Genomic DNA, 17,389 nt, shown 5'->3' on the forward strand with positions numbered 1-17,389 from the left:
TCTACCTAAAGTGGTTTTCCCTGAAATCCCACAAGCTTCGGCTTTCAATAATGCTCAAGGAACCAACCTTTTGATCCATCTAAGCATACGTCTAACCTAACAGTTGTATCAAAGCATTCACTTTTGTTGCACTGAATGAAAAAAAACCCCACACACTTCAGTATATTAGTATTTCTTCACAGAAACCCCCCCAAAAGGCCAGGCTAATGTGTTATTGCATGGGTGTGGGGGTGTCACACTGCAGGTTGCTACACCTCTGGTTTCATCAGAAACCTCCAAGAGCACCTTGCAGTCAATTACTTGCCTTCTGTGCCCTAGGTGACTGCTGAGCTCACACTAAGAATTCTCAGTCTTCTTCCCACCTCCTGAGCCTCCTCCTAACATTATACAACTGTGCTCTTTGTCTGACATTGTTGACCCCTATCAGCAAAATCACACCAACAACCTGTAATCAAGGTGTCATGTAAGACTCATGATGAGGCTTTCTGTTATAATAATAATAATCTCTCTCATGATGCCTGGCATGAGTCTATAGCACAGGGCTGAAAACTACCATACAGTTAAGCTCCTTGTAACTGCCCTTATTAGCACCTGGTTATAACACCCCATGTGCTTGGCTGCCAAGAATGGAAACATAATGGGGCTGGAGTGCATTACTTACAGCATGTGATATTTCACTCAATCCTTTTAATGCCACAAACTTTCATCAGCTCCCCCTCTCATTCCCCACACTTCTCTCTCTCTTGCCCATCAATCAGCTTTAAAGACATCTAAAAAAACCCCACAGAAGCAGAGACCATGCAAAATCCCACAGAACTCCAATACCAACCCCTTTCTAGCAATTAACTGAGAAGACTGGATAACATATAGCCTCAGCAGAAAATGGGTTAGTTAGCATTATATGTGTATGTGTGAGATAAGGGCACCAGGCACTGAGTCCATGCTTTCTCTGCTGGACCTGCTTATAAGTGTGAATCAAACAAGAATGGACGCTTTGCTTCCCAAGGCATTGATGTGGGGAGTAACAGAACAGCCCATGTGGACATCTTGCTCTCTTCTCTGCCACATTTCATTTTCAATTGTACAATTCCTTTTCTCTGATGAAGCTGGGCACACAGGACCCCCCTGGAACTCACCAATATTACCATAGGCAGAAAGAAAGGTGGAACTGGGAGTGGCAGGAACCATATGACAGATATTCAGGGCCAACTCAGAACTTCCTACCTGTGTTTGCTAGAGGTGGGATGTCGCCTTGAAGGAGTCGCCTGAGGGCAGCTGGGCAGCTCCATCTAAAGCATTATCTGGCTCCACCTCTTCACGATTTGGCTCCTGCTCCTTCCCTATCTCGTTTCCCTAGTCTAAACTACAGTGTCTTTGCTAAAATAACAGCTCGAAACCATAGAAAAGCCAAGTGCTGCTCCCAAGAGGGACATTAGCAAAGAAATGCAACAAGATAACTGCTCAAGACATACAAGGACGTTCCAGGGTCAAATATATCATTATCAGAACTTTCTGAGGCTAACCAGACACCACCACAGCACTAACCCGTTTCTTTAATCCAAACACATGAATAGCTTCCGAGGCAGTTTTTTCTGTTACAAGTGCTCTTGCTTTCCTCACGTAGCATCGGTTGGGCTCTACGTGTATGTGTGAGGTAATACCACTGGGGGCGGTAGGAGGGCTCAGGAGACTGGAAGTGGAATACGGACCTTTCTGCCCCCAAGCCACCTGCAGTCTGATGATGTTTCAGTGGTCTACTTGAACTGAATCAGTGGTATCAACCCAGCCCCTAAGGAAATAGGTTCACTTCAAAATATATTAACATCGCCAGCTGTCACTAATGGTCATTCATTGCTGGCAGACTCCATAGAAAGGCCAAAACATGAAAGGGTCTCGGAGACTGAATAATCTTCTCCCGCCTACAGTTGGGAGTACTCTGTCTCTCATCTAGCTATATAATTATATACAATTGTACACTTTTTAAAATGCACCTCTACTAGAGTATGCTTTCCTGCCACTGGATTTAAGTGGACCCATGGGCTCTGAATCTCAAGTCAATTGTTGATCTAGTGGTCAGGAGGTAGTGCTCTCACTGTGACAGCGGGGTTCAATTCCCAGTCAGGGAAGGTTCTCCCTTTTTTACTTGGATTGTAAAGGTCTCTGTGGCTGTCTTTTTGTTATATGTGTGTCACAATGGAGCTGTGGTTTGTAGCCTTTACCACTAAACAAATAATAGGGATACCTGTTCACACACCTGTCTGTTACTTTTCACTGTGAGAATAAGCTGCCTGTCATTTTGGCCTTTTGACCTGGAAGGCAGAGGGTTTTTTTTAAATTACTGGGGCAGCCTAGACTTCTCACACCTGGGAGTGCCAGGGGCTAAGATTATTGCTTATACTGTGAGTTCAGACAGTGGGAGAGAGACCATGTTTCATGTCATCGTCTCAGCCTAGTTAAAAGCAAACCTGGCAGGTTCTGAACTGACTACTGTCCAGTCCTCCTTGGCTGGATGGAGGATGGCGATAACTGAGATATTACATATTTACTTGTTGATCTTATTGAGATAGATGCCAACCTGGGGAATCTCCTGTGTGTGTATTAATAATGTCCTAACAGCACTTGTTTTTCTTTCCTACCCCCACAAGTAGTGATGAGAACAGAAGTAAAGTAATTGATGACTTAGACATAAATCTCTGGATATTCTGATCATGGATCTGATATGTGGGGATGTTAGTATATCCTTGAATGAAAAAAGCACAGGAAATAATGAAGAGAGGTTTTAATACAAAAAGGATCTCACAGCTTTATGCGCCGCCTTCTGCATTATTTCTAACTCTTTCCAGGGTGATTCATTCCCTTCCCTGTTTCAAGAAAATTGACAAATTTGCAGTCAACTGAAAAATAACAAAAAAAATAAACAAAAAAACAAACTGTAAATAGCGTAATTTTTACTGTTCTTTTTTCCTACTTTCCATTGTTTGTAAAACTTCTCAAGAACTTGAAGGTAGGGTTTCATTCTGGAATGGCTGTGTCTTTTTTCCATTTAGCAAATGACAATGTATCTTCTGTTTCTAAGTCATGAAATTTATGGAACTCATTGTTTACCTTCTTGGTGATGCAATGACTTCACCAAGGTTGTTACTGAAGACCTAGGAACAATGGTTTTCATTTAATAGCTATATCTGCAGAGGGAGCACCCACCATTTTTTGTTATTCCCAGAATAATAGCCATTTAACATGTTACACACTCACACAGGTCCTAGAATAAGGGATTCTAAAAGAAATTTAATATTAAACAGGAAGACACTGCACCAGACAACATGTATGCTAACATTAAGGCATATGGTGCCCAACTGGGGTTTCCAGAGAGTAGAAACACACCATCTATACTTTACCTCTTTCCTGAGGTTGGATTTTATAGGTAACATAAGTAATAAGACCACAATATTAACTTCCAAGTTCTGGCAATAATCCCATATATGGTCTTGGGCAAGTCTCTCCATCTCTCCTTCCGTAAAATGTAGACAATGTTTTTTCCCAATTTAGGGGACTTAGTGACATTAAAGGAATGAATGTTTGTAAAGTTTTCTAAGATCTTTGGCTTGAAAGTGCTAGAGGATGTCAAAGAGTCAATTATTGTTGCTATTATACATGTGATAAGTAGCGGTTAACTATTGTTTATATTAAAGTAATGCCTTGAGGTTCCTGTATGTGCACATAGTAAGAGACAGTCCCTTCCCTAAAGAACTTTAAACAACCAAAAGAGACAAAACGGGGAAGAGGGGGAGGAGGAAGAATTATCATCATCACAGTTTTAAAGTAGAGAACTGAGGTACAGAGGGATTAAATGACTTGCCCAAGGTTACACAGAAAGTCTAGGATTTTACCCCAGGTCTCCTGAGTCACAGCTCAGTAACTTCACAAGACCACCTTTCCTCTCTGCAGGAGAATTGAGTGTTTCCATAGCCCCTGCTAAATACTATTTTATAATTTATTAGAGTAACACTCCTCTGTGGTACCACATATCCCTGCACTTCCGATGCAGTAATGCACTGGAAAGGCTATTTTTCCATTTAGCCCCCTGACATAAAAGCGTGGACTGTCTTGTGATTCCAGTCCCTTCTGCAACGATACAATGCCAACAGATAGTGCTCTTAAATGTAGACCTAGGAAAAGAAACTGATCCACACAGTTTGGTATTAAGTATAGGTAAGAAATGATCAGAAGAGGACAACTCTTATAAGGCACTTATGACTGTTCTGGCATCTTTATTGCTCAATTTACCTGAAGAACCCCTCTTTTCCTAACAGACCATCCTCTTGTGCAATGCAGAATCTCCCTCTAGCCCTCCCTACTTTCAGCAAGGGATCTTTCAGAGGAAAGATCTTTCAGTTCAGGGCCTCCCCTCTAGATGCGAGTGAGACACCATCTCTTTCTAGTGGGTTTCCTCCATATCACGTTAGCATGGCAGAGAGAGAATGATAATATAATTGTCACTATCACTGGATTCCTCTTGGCTCATTAGCTAAGATTACAATTAAAATAAAAAATGAAGGGCAGAGAGAGAGAACAATTCTCCAGTCTCATCTGAGAACAAAGATTAATGTCAACCGGCTAGCCATGCAAGCAGCAGAAATTATTCAACTAAAAGCCTGTCAATCACCATGTATTGCTGTGCCTGATGCAGCATCTTCCTCCAGAAGCAAACCAATCTGTAAGTACATCTGGAATAGTGTTTATAATAGTAAATGCTAAAAAACATTCAATCAATTTTGGATAGAATATAAATCCTCATCTTTCAGAGCATATACCAATCTCTAATTATGAGGAGAAAACGTTCCCTGGGGATCAGTTATCCTATAACTGCCTTCCTCACACTTTCCTCTGAAAGATCCAGTACTGACTATTGTTAGAGATAAGATATTGCACTAGATGAGACAACTGGTCTGACCCAGTCTGGCAATTTCTATGCTTCTGTGTTCCTAACCTATTACTCCCATTAGAAAGTTAACAGCAAGACACAACAAATTAGTTTTCAGGATCCAGTAATCTGTCATTGGTAGTTGATTATCCTTGCAGAGTGACTTTGGTAACTGCCATGTGTGCGTGAGGCACCATTTTAAAGCAAGTGATGGAAATGAAGGAACATCTTTCAATCAACCCTGTCCCAAGCATGGGGCACACAACCCCAGAGTTAGCCCTGGCCACTACGGTTCTGCTCCTTTGAGACAAATATTGCAACAGCCTGCTGGAGCTAGAAGGAGAGCTTAGCTCAATGTGGGAGCTTGGATGTTGGGAGAACAAAAGCGGAACTATCAGGGGAACCAAGAATGTTTCACCTCAAATGCAAACGGGTGGTTAAGCACTGGAATAAAATTGCCTCCGGAGGTTGTGGAATCGCCATCATTTGAGATGTTTAAGAGCAGGTTAGACAAACACCTGTGAGGGATGGTCTAGATCAGTGCTACTCAAAGTGGTGGTCCACGGACCGGTGCGCCAACGGCTGCCGGTCTGTGTGCATATTGGAAGAAAAAATTGGCAGTCTCTCACATCAGATAGCTTGAGAAGCACTGGTCTAGATAACACTTAGTCCTGCCATGAGTGCAGGGGACTGGACTAGATGACCTCTCGAGGTCCCTTCCGGTCCTATGATTCTATGGAATGTCACCCCCTGCCATGCAAATGACAAAGCGGCTGCAGACACTGGAGTTCTAACAGTGCTACATGCAGGTGAAGAGCCCTGTGTGGGAGGACAAAGAATTATTAGAGGGGCAGCGCAAGCCAAGAAAACCTGCATGGCAAGCTATAAACACAAATCACTATGGAAACAGTTAAGTTTAAGAGGCTGTTTTTTAAAGAAGCTCAAGTCCAGTGAACGGGAACACTTTAATCATTTTACATTTTTATAGTAAAAAACCATATAACGTTTTAGTTCGCTACGTTTCTTAAAATCAAACTTTTTCAAGACTGCTTCAAACTTCAGATGACGTAATGTCTGATCCTACCGTATCTACATAACAGTCAGTGGGTGCCCTGCCTGAGTAAGGATGGCAGCAAAAAGGGGACAGCAATACTGAATGATACAGACTAATGCAGACAAGGCAGTGTGCAAACGTCTCCTGCGCAGCTCAATGGACCCCATCTGTAACAATCGCTGCTATTTCAGTCCTGAGCTCCCTGTACAGCTCGGCCATGGCACTTGATTCTTGATCTGCAACACCCTCAACTATTCCAATCCTGCAATTTCCAGGACTCTATCAATACATCTTCACTCCCAATTAAGCCACCCTGTCATTTCAACCCTGAGTCTGCTAAAGAAGTCCAACGGTAGAAAACTGAACAAGAGAAACCAAGTGGTAGAGGGGGCAGATGAATTTATTTTGAAATTCTGTGAAGGGATCTTTTGCAGGTTCTTTAGTCAACCATCTGATCACTCAACACAGGGGAGTGGAATTTTAAGCCACAGGGACAGGACCTGGAAATTCTTTATTTCAAATTATTATCTATTTTGGCAGCAACCAGCAGTCTAGCCCAAATACTTTGTTTCTGGCAAATGGCTAACTCTTGGCAGATCAGAATGTAGAGCAAAGAAAGAATGTGTTCTCTGATATACCCTAGGAAAGGGAGTCCGGAAACTTTAGTCCCTTTTTTTAATCCATGGGTAATGGTATGGGAGTTGCACAGTGAGATGGCAGCCTTGATAGGTCCCATGATGACCGTGATATCACGGCTCCTGCTCTAGGATGGGAATGAGGAGCTGTGACATTCCCCTCTGGAGTTATCTGGACCGGTGATCTGCTAAGTCACCCCAATCCTTGACTCTGGGAAACAGCCTTACCCCGCTCTGTTGTGAGAACCCCCACTCCTGGGCTGTTCACGCACAGCCTCTGGCATATAAGCTGCTCCCAGCTACTTGCAACTGAATGACACTAGCCAGTATCTCTGGTCCCAGACACAACCCTGGGAACCTCCGTCTTGCAGTGTCCAGTTATGCCCGCTGGATGCTGCAAGCTTATATGCTTTGTCAGTTTAACAAAGAAATTGATATACACCAGGCTTGTTCTCCCAAGGGAAGACTCTGACACACTTCAAACCAAACACACTGCTTCAGGTCAAATAAACAAACAGATTTATTAACTATAAAGATCGACTTATAATCACTTAAAATCTAAGCATAACAAGTCAGAGTGGTTACCAAAATAAAATAAAATATAAGCACGCAGTATAAACTTTCAACCCTATTAGACTGGGCAGCAACTAGATTAAGCAGTTTTTCGCACCCCACTGGATATTGCAGTCCCTAATATACAGGTTTGTTCCTTAAACCTGGGCCAATCTCCTATGTTGGAGTCTTGTCTTCTTCTCAGTGTCTTGGTTGCTTGCAGCATAGGTGGGGGCAGGAGAAGGGCCCAGTATGTGTCCATTCTGTCTGTTTTATACTGTCAGTCCATGTGCTTGGCAAGCACAAGTCCAGGCATGTCTGGAGGGCATTGCTGAGTCTCTCCAAGCAAGGTTCATAGAATCATAGAAGATCAGGGTTGGAAGAGACCTCAGGAGGTCATCTAGTCCAACCCCCTGCTCAAAGCAGGACCAACACCAATTAAATCATCCCAGCCAGGGCTTTGTCAAGCCAGGCCTTAAAAACCTCTAAGGATAGAGATTCCACCACCTTCCTAGGTAACCTATTCCAGTGCTTCACTACCCTCCTAGTGAAATAGTTTTTCCTAATATCCAACCTAGACCTCCCCCACTGCAACTTGAGACCACTGCTTCTTGTTCTTTCATCTGCCACCACTGAGAACAGCTGAGCTCCATCCTCTTCGGAACTCCCCGTCAGGTAGTTGAAGGCTGCTATCAAATCCCCCCTCACTCCTGTCTTCTGCAGACTACACAAGCCCAGTTCCCTCAGCCTCTCCTCATAAGTCATGAGCCCCAGCCCCCTGATAATTTCCATTGCCCTCCGCTGGACTCTCTCCAATTTTTCCACATCCTTTCTGTAGTGGGGGACCCAAAACTGGACACAATACTCCAGATGTGGCCTCACCAGTGCTGAATAGAGGGGAATAATCACTTCCCTCGATCTGCTGGCAGTGCTCCTACTAATGCAGCCCAATATGCCATTAGCTTTCTTGGCAACAAGGGCACACTATTGACTCATATCCAGCTTCTCATCCACTGTAATCCCCAGGTCCTTTTCTGAAGAACTGCTGCTTAGCCAGTCGGTTCCCAGCCTGTAGCGGTGCATGGGATTCTTCTGTCCTAAGTGCAGGACTCTACATTTGTCCTTGTTGGACCTCATCAGATTTCTTTTGGCCCAATCCTCCAATTTGTCTAGGCCACTCTGGACCTTATCCCTACCCTCCAGCATATCTACCTTTCCCCCCAGCTTAGTGTCATCTGCGAACTTGCTGAAGGTGCAATCTATCCCATCGTCCAGATCATTAATAAAGATGTTGAACAAAACTGACCCCTGGGGCACTCCGCTTGATACTGGCTGCTGACTGGACATCAAGCTGTTGATCACTACCTGTTGAGCCCAACAATCTAGCCAGCTTTCTATCCACCTTATAGTCCACTCATTCAATCCATACTTTTTTAACTTGCTAGCAAGAATACTGTGGGAGACCATATCAAAAACTTTGCTGAAGTCCGGATATATCACATCCACAGCTTTCCCCATATCAACAGAGCCGGTTATCTCATCATAGAAGGCAATCAGGTTGGTCAGACATGACTTGCCCTTGGTGAATCCATGCTGACTGTTCCTGATCACCTTCCTCTCCTTCAAGTGCTTCAAAATGGTTTCCTTGAGGACCTGCTCCATGATTTTTCCAGGGACTGAGGTGAGGCTGACTGGTGTGTAGTTCCCTGGGTTCTTCTTCTTCCCTTTTTTAAAAGATGGGCACTATATTTGCCTTTTTCCAATCATCTGGGACCTCCCCCAATCACCACAAGTTTTCAAAAATAATGTCCAATGGCTTTGCAATCACATCAGCCAGTTCCCTCAACATCCTCGGATGCATTAGATCTGGACCCATGGACTTGTGTATGTAGAGCTTTTCAGAATAGTCCTTAACCTGTTTTTTCACCGCTGAGGGCTGCTCATCTTCTCCCCATACTGTGTTGCCCAGAACAGCAGTGTAGGAGCTGACCTTGTCTGTGACGATTGAGGCAAAAAAAAGCATTGAGTACTTCAGCTTTTTCCACATCACCTGTCACTAGGTAACCTTCCCCATTCATTAAGGGTCCCACACTTTCCCTGATGTTTTTCTTGTTGCTAACACACCTGTAGAAACCCTTCTTGTTACCCTTCACATCCCTTGCTAGCTGCAACTCCAGTTGTGTTTTGGCCTTCTTGATTACACCCTGGCATGCTCAAGCAATATTTTTATACTCCTCCTTAGTCATCTGACCAAGTTTCTACTTCTTGTAAGCTTCGTTTTTGTGTTCAAACTCACCGAAGATTTCTCTGTTAAGCCAAAGCTGGTCGCCTGCCATATTTGCTATTCTTTCTGCACATCGAGGAGTCTGGTGGCACCTTAAAGACTAACAGATTAGTCAAATCTGTTAGTCTTTAAGGTGTCACTGGACTCCTCGTTGTTTTTGTGGATACAGACTAACATGGCTACTCCTCTGATACTTTCTGCACATCGGGATGGTTTGTTCCTGCACTCTCAATAAGGCTTCTTTAAAATACAGCCAGCTTTCCTGGACTCCTTTCCCCACTCATATTAGCCTCCCAGGGGATCCTGCCCATCAGTTCCCTAAGGGAATCAAAGTCTGCTTTTCTGAAGTGCAGGGTCCGTATTTTGCTACTCTCCTTTCTTCCTTTTGTCAGGATCCTGAACTCAACCATCTCATGGTCATTGCTGCCCAGGTGTGGCCTCATGCAGATGAATTATTGCATTGTAGCTCCCTTGCTGGACCATGGCTATTGATGGGTTGTTTGGCGTTGGTTACTTTCCTTGCTGTTGCCTCTGGGGAGCTAATATCTGGCTGATTCCCCCAACTTACAGCATGATTTAGTGACAACCATACTACACAATTCTCATAACTTCATATGCATGAATGACATACATATATGGATAGAGAAGTGACTTTCAGAAGATCATAACCTTTCCCCTGATACCTTACAAGGCCTGCTTTATATGGAAGATCATGATTATATGAAAATGAGGAATATGGGGGTTACACCATGCTCCCCCAAGGTATAGAATGTCACAAGAGCACCAAGAAAAGTAATGGAAAATAAACTGCTTTTACTTGCCTGCCGGAAAAATCATCAAGCCAGGCTGGATCGGGCACACTGCCTGAGTCCAGAAATGGGAGTCAGCAGCCAGCAATGCACTGTCACCCTAGTCCCAGAAGCGGGGAGGGGGTCAAAAGGGCCACACATGGACCCTGAAGGGAATCTGCCAAAATGTTAACTCAGTCTCAGGTTGCATTCACTTTTCCATTGAGCACCCTCTGCACCATGAGGGTCCTCTGAGGAAAGGGTCCAGAGGCAATTGCAGGCAGTGAACTTCCAGGCAGCATGCTCCAGTGCCCTTCTGCTACAGAGAATTGGGGACAGAGGGCCCCAGAACTGTCCCAGAGAGCCCCAGAACTGTCCCAGAGGGCCCCCAAGCTTTCATGAGAACTCAGAGGATCTGCAGGTTTTGGGAGCTGAACACAGCAGGAGAGGGAAGGGATCAAAATAGAACAGAACCTGACAGATCCCTCCATATGCACACACTCTCGCTCTTTTGTGGATTTTTCTGTGGGAAGGAGCAATCAGGATCATGAATCTTCTCCCAGGATTAGATGACTTTTAAAATAACATGCTATTCTGATCACTACCCTGAGAAGGTGAAAGAATGCTGCTGTGAACGCCAAAGATCTGCAGCCATAACTCATTGCCTGAATCCGTTCTGGCCACGTAAAATGAAAGCATAAAAAAATTGCTTAGATGGAAGGGCTTCTTGTTTTTTTCCTCTCTGCATATTGCAGAGGCATTAAAAGCAAGAATGATTATTCTTTTTCTTTGGAAGCAGAGAACATGCCTAGTGGAACAGTTATAGCAGAACCTTCCACTAGGAAAGAGGAAAAATAAAAACTAGTCTGTCTGAATTCCTTAGCATTCAGGATGCAGAATAGGACCACATTCTGAGCAAAATAAATGTCAGATTTGATTTAAAAATTAATTAATCCCAGCCCGTCCATCTTGCAATGAGGAAGCCCATGTCAGGGCTGAAGAATCTGTGTGCACAAGTTTTGGAACCAGCCTGTATTTAACCTGGCCCTACATGTGCCTTAGAATGTTCATAAATCCAGACTGCTGATGGGCTAGTGAGGAGGAAGGATTTATGCCTTTTTGCCACTGTTCCAGCATCTTGTGGTCAAGATCGCAAGTCCTAGGTGGAAAGAGTTGGTCACGGTTTTTATTAAGAGGAGAGTGAGCTTCTTTCCTTGAAGCACAAAGTACCGCGCAGAGCAACTAGCCCTATTTGTAAAGGAGTGACAGCCCCAAGGTATTGATTATTGTTCTTTGGAAAAACATCTTTTGCCCTTCTGTCTCTACCAGTGCAATGTATTTCTATGAAGTTTTCTGCCCCAACGCCCATTTACAGTTTTGAAATCTTTACAGGTATGTGCAGTACTTAATTGATATCCAGATACTGTGATGAGGGCCAAAGAAGTACCTAGACATCTAGGTACCCCCCACCCCCAAACAGCCTGAATGTGTTGATGTTCACAGCATACTAAACAACACACTTCTTCTAGTTTTTGGAGAGGGAGGAGTTTGCTGCAAGCTGCTGGTATGAATCAGTGGTAAAGGGAGTGTTTTTCCTGGTTTGGGAAAGCTGCTGTGTTTGGTTTTGTTGGTCTGTATTTTTAGAGTACACCAAAGGAACCTGCGTAGAGCTTTTCAGGTAGTCCTAAAAAAGTGCCTGTAGAAATCTAAAGAAGTAAAAATGTATTGGAGGGTGGGGAATCCCAGATTTCAAGTTTACATCTGTGCAAGAAGCAAAGGGACTGTCCATGGAAAGTTACCGAAAGGGAGTACAAAAACTGTTACAAATATGGAATCAAGGGTAGAAAGTGATAAGAACCCTCATTTACCACCCCCTTCCCAAAATAAAGACACCTCAGGCTATATCCATGCCCTGCAAGGTAAAGCAAAAACACAAAGTTCTCCTTCTTGGTTCAATTATTTGTTAAATAAAATGCATTACTGTGTGATTTAGTATAAAAGCCTTAAGGGCTGAGTAGCACACTGAATTTCTGCCTTACAATTTCACTTTCACTTCTGATTATCTAGGTTAAAAATCTTGATTTAGGTGACCTAAATTGCCTCCCATTAGTTCCTATGTAACACACCCTCAAATCACTTTCCAGTTGGAAAATCTCTACCTCTCACACCCAAGTGGGAGAGCAGTGAGTGGTTGCAACGTGTATAAACAAAGCCATGTAGAAGCCCTAGTCTAAGATAGCAAAAAAACTAGAGAACAGAAGCAAACAGCATTAGGTTGGTACAACCACCTCTTGGCTTTTCTAGCCCTCTGGTCTCTCCGTTTGACCAATCAAAATCAACAGCGATTATTTGCTGCACTTGGTTTCTCATTTCCTCTCTTCCCCATTAAGAGTTTTCATCTGTGTTCATCTAGATAGCTAAAAACAAAACCCTAATCCAATCTATTAACTCTATGTCTGCCAGACCTGCATTCATTCTCCACGTTAATGGACCAGGCATTCTTCCTGGTGCATGATTCTCGCCAATGTGGGATCTACACATGTCTTCCCATTTGTAAACAGGCAGCAAACACCTGCCAATTCTGCTCCTCAACGAGAAAAAGCTCCCTATTTTCATGATTATGTCACAACCATAAATATCTGTCTGGGCTCAAATGCAGCATTTTAAGGAGCCAAGTTCTCTGCTGGTGTAATTGGGTGAAACTCCATTAAGGTCAATGGAGCTTCACCAGTTGACACCAGCACAGAACTTTGCCCGAAGTGTCCATATGAGAGGGGAATAGGAGGTTTCAAGTTACTAACTCCTGGAGGTAAAAGGAGCAGGGGGGTTCTAATGGAAGAGCTAGCAGGCTTTTAATTACGGCTGCAGTATTGATATTGCACACAAAGCCTTACCCTGCAAAACAAAATGGATCAGAATCTGATACAGCAAAAGAAAGTTTTCATTTATACTCTCACCCTTTACACATAGAGACAACATTGCTTGGTAGCTGAAAATAGAACAACATACCAACGAGGTTTTCCAGTTGGAGACCATTGCCCTTCCCCCCTCCCCTGTCTTGTAATTTAGTGCATCAGGCAAACATATTTTATCCTAATTACTCTGTCAAGGGAAAGGAAAGAACCTGTTGCAAGAAGAATTATGACCCTGGTAAATGTCATGTGGTCCTAATTTATAAATAAAACAATAAAATATTTCTGACACTCCACACACACCCTAAGCCCAGAACCTGGAACAACAGTAAATTCCTTTTTAAAGGAATCTGTTAATTTACTCCATGAAGGAGATGACAGCACTGTTTATTATAAAGCATAGTAGATAGGCCAGGGTATTGGCTTTCCCAAGCAACTCACTCCTGACTCGCAGCACCCCCTGTTATTCCAGTCCTGGGTTCCCCAGCCAGCTCTGCCAGCATAACTCAATGCCAAGTTACAACACTTCTGCTATTTCAGTCCTGACTCTGGCAAACAAGTCCAATTGTGCAAACTTGTGTGATGGTTTTGCAATGAAGATACCTGGGGGTTAGACTGAGAAAGCCCCTGGATCTGAAGGAGACCTTATCACTTGCCTTGTAGGATGAAGCAAATAGATTGAGAGGCACTCCAGGAAGCGGGGTCAGTCACCTTCATTATGGCTGAAGATGATGAATGGGGACAGTGTCCATTAACAGATCATTTTAGTTCCCTTTTATTTGAGTTATCTCTCAAAGGTTCTTTCAAATAATGATCCAGATAAATTTCAAATAAAATATCCAGATGGTAGTTATACCTGACGGTAAGAAAAAACTTCGGTGTTGCTTTGAAATGTTAAACTATTACACACCATACTACTGATTTGTTCATTTTTGTTACATACCCCATTGGAAAGGCACCTCTCACAAAGCAACTAAGCAATACAAAATCAACCAGAAAGGACCAAGCAGCCCAAATACACAGGCATACCAAAATGGGGATCTACAGACTCCAGATCCCACTCCTTACTCTGCAAGTATTCACTGTTTGACAGTGGCAAGTAGGTTTAGTGCCCAATGCCTCAGTTTCCCCTTCTGTCACACAGATAGAAATGGGACCTGTCCAGCATTGTGACAGCAGAGCTTGTTAAATGATTTCAGACTCTCCTCCTGAAGGAATTATTCACCAGTTGGTGACGGGACAAATTCTGAATGATGCATCTGAAAAATTAGATCCTTAGCTGGTGTAAATCAACACAGCTCCATTGACTTCACTGGATCTGTGCCAATGTACATCACCTGAGGATCTGACCCACTGCATTTGACCATCTAGACAGCTAGTGAAACAGCGAAAAAATGTATATGAAGCTGATTTCTTCTACAATGTGTTCCCCCGAATGTCAAATATGCTATGTGAAAATACTACTTGACCAGCTGTAGTACAGGAGTTTGGAGATCCTTGACTGAAAGGGAGCAGATGACTTGGCCTCTCACAGCAGTGAAGTAAATGGAGTTATTTCTGATGTGCACCGTGTGAGAAGAGAATCAGACTCTGTAATTGCACAGATTTGTTCATTATGATTATTCTATGAGGATGAAGGTGATGGGCTAGTTGACATAACTGGGGCTGGGTTAGGGGTGGCAGGTGGGATGAGTTTCCATCTGTGTGTTGTGAAGAATTGACTGAACTATCCACCACCTAAACTGCTCTTTCTTCCCCCAGTCCACCTAATTATAACATAGGGGCAGGTCTACACTAGAAGTGCTACATGGGCCTAGCTGTGCTGCTGCAGCGTGTCTGGTGAAGACGCTCTATGCCAACAGCGGCACGATTACTCCACCTCCACAAGACATAGCAGCGGTATCTCTGTAACTTGCACCGCTCAGAAGGGTGTCTCTTTCATACCTCTGAGCAACGTAAGCGGTAGTGTAGACCTGTCCATTGGTTTTCATGCTCCTATTAGCCCACGTGCGGCAGACGACGTGACAGTGCAATGTAGGCTTTCGTTGCACAGCGTGGGTTGGTCATGTCCTCTGTTAAGAATTACTATTCCCATTTCACAGATGGGTAAGGTTGACGTACAGAGAAGTGAAAGCCCGAAGTCGCACACTGAATGCAGCCAAGGACAGAAGCCAGAGAGTCTGACTCCTAATGCCAGGCACTACTAGCTGATAAGCTTAAATGCCTCCCTGTTACAACAATATTAGAACAGCCAGCGCTGGATTTATAACCATTAGCAGCTGGTGCATTAGAGGTTAGCATTCTGGAAAAATCATGATCAATGCAGTTAAATACTCTCCAAAAGCCAAAGTTAACTCTTCTGTAATTGACAGGAGAGCTTATGGTACCAAATATATGGGCCTATAGACAGCCTCGAACTGCTGGCAAGAGAGCGTGCTTTTGATCTGCAGTTTTAACACCCTGGCATTTCTTACCATCCAGCCTAAACACCTGCCTGACTAGTTTATTTTCATTTTAAATGTACAGGACAACAGTGTAAAAATTCGACAAGTGCAGGGGAACATCTGGGTCCATATTTAATCCTGGAGGCTCTTGGACTGAGGCCTAGGACATGAAGGCGGCGCTGGTTATAGAACCTTCAGGCTGGGGAGGAGCGGGAAAGGCACAGAGGAGGACAGAGCACTGCTCCTGAACCAGTGTTACGGGCACCATGGAAGCACTATCATTCTCAGGATGTCAATGGGACAGTCATGAGTGCCCATATTGATGGAGGGGATACTAGGAAATGGGAAGCAGGAAAGGGAATAGGGGGAAAATACTGGATTATGATAGTTGGATTTTAGACCACAGATGGGCGGATGGCAATATGGTGACCCCAAGGCAGTGTGTAAAAGTCAGATGGGCGAGGGAGAACTAACTGACTCTGCTTCTTAGCCCACTCCCAGCAGCACGTGTTGGAAAGGACGGAGGGCTGGCTCAGGCTCTGGTTATGGGTATTTTTTTTCTGTGACTGGTCTGTAATGTGGAATGACAAAAGTACAGTAAGGAAACCAATTTTCTTTTCTGCCTTAAGGAATTCAGGGTCCCTCAGTGTTCTCTGCCCAGCCCTCAGGTCTCTGCTTCCTTCTGTGCCACAGGCTCCTCAGAGCCAGGAGTGAAGCTCAACTTCCTAAGAAGGTGTCAGACATTTAACGATGCTGCTAATGCCCATGGACATTTTATGTAATTAATGCATTTGTTTCTAATGAGAAAATGTGTTCTGTGAGTGAAGTACAAGGCCCTCAGGCAGCCCTGCCTTGGGAAATAGGAGATGTCAGGGCTGGAGGGCTTGTTCTCTGGTGTTTGTGTGTGATTTGAACAGAGGTGAATTACCTTCAGCTGCCCTTTTGAAGAAGACTTTGCAGCTGCCGCAGGTAAGAGCTCCGTAGTGGCACCCAGAAGCTTCATCGCCGCAAATCAGGCAAGTCTTCTGCGGTGGAAAGTAATAGTCAATGGGCAAAACGTGGTCCCTGCCAGCCTCCAACCTTCAGGGATAAAAGAGAAAAGGAGCAAGATAAAGAGAGTCAACAAACACAGTCTAGGTGAGCTGTTGGTGAGCTCAGTGTGCAGTGCTTGGGAGACTGCTCACTTCAAAACACTGGACTTGAAAACAGGAGGGGTCACACTTATGAAGGTAGGAAACAATAGAGCTGAGGCTCCACTCTGACAACACACTAGTTTCACACCAGTGTCACCCAGCTGACTTTGACAGGGGGATTACTCTTAGTTTACAGTATGAGTGAGAGCAGCATCAGGCCCAGTGCTTGTAACTCAGTCCTGTCTTGCTGAAGGCATACTGGGGATAGATTTGTAAGGTGCCTCTTTGGAACAGGCCATTGTACTGCCAACTTCGCTGTGGCTTCAGACTCAAGCCCAAATGCAGTATAGCACTGCAAAGACCCTGCATTTTCAGTTGGCTATTTGGGCCAAATGCATCAAAGTCAGTGCTGTTTCGCTGAGGATTAATTTGGCCCTTTGATTTTTAATCTGAACAATTTAATTTTTACAATACCATCAAGCCTCTTGCAGGCTGCTCCTCTCCTCTCTCTTTCTCCCTGCCAGGTTTGCAACACATCCCTCTCTGAAGGCCCAGTGGCAACTGCATAGACCTTCTTTCAGTGAAGGATGGGCAGACAGGACTCCTTCTGATGAAGTGAGCTGTAGCTCATGAAAGCTTATGCTCTAATAAATTTGTTAGTCGCTA

General features: G+C 44.0%; 1 protein-coding gene across 1 annotated transcript in view; it reads right to left on the reverse strand.

Moving 5' to 3' along the window:
* AR (androgen receptor) overlaps nt 1–17,389 on the reverse strand; it is a 116,668-nt gene that overhangs the window by 49,614 nt on the left and 49,665 nt on the right. Inside the window, exon 2 of the mRNA XM_084639808.1 lies at nt 16,519–16,670. Within this exon, the coding sequence (XP_084495934.1) occupies nt 16,519–16,670 (152 nt within the window). The remainder of the gene's footprint in view (nt 1–16,518; nt 16,671–17,389) is intronic.

This window comes from Lepidochelys olivacea, assembly GCF_965140295.1.
Source record: "Lepidochelys olivacea isolate rLepOli2 genome assembly, chromosome: 9".
Lineage (NCBI taxonomy): Eukaryota > Metazoa > Chordata > Testudines > Cheloniidae > Lepidochelys > Lepidochelys olivacea.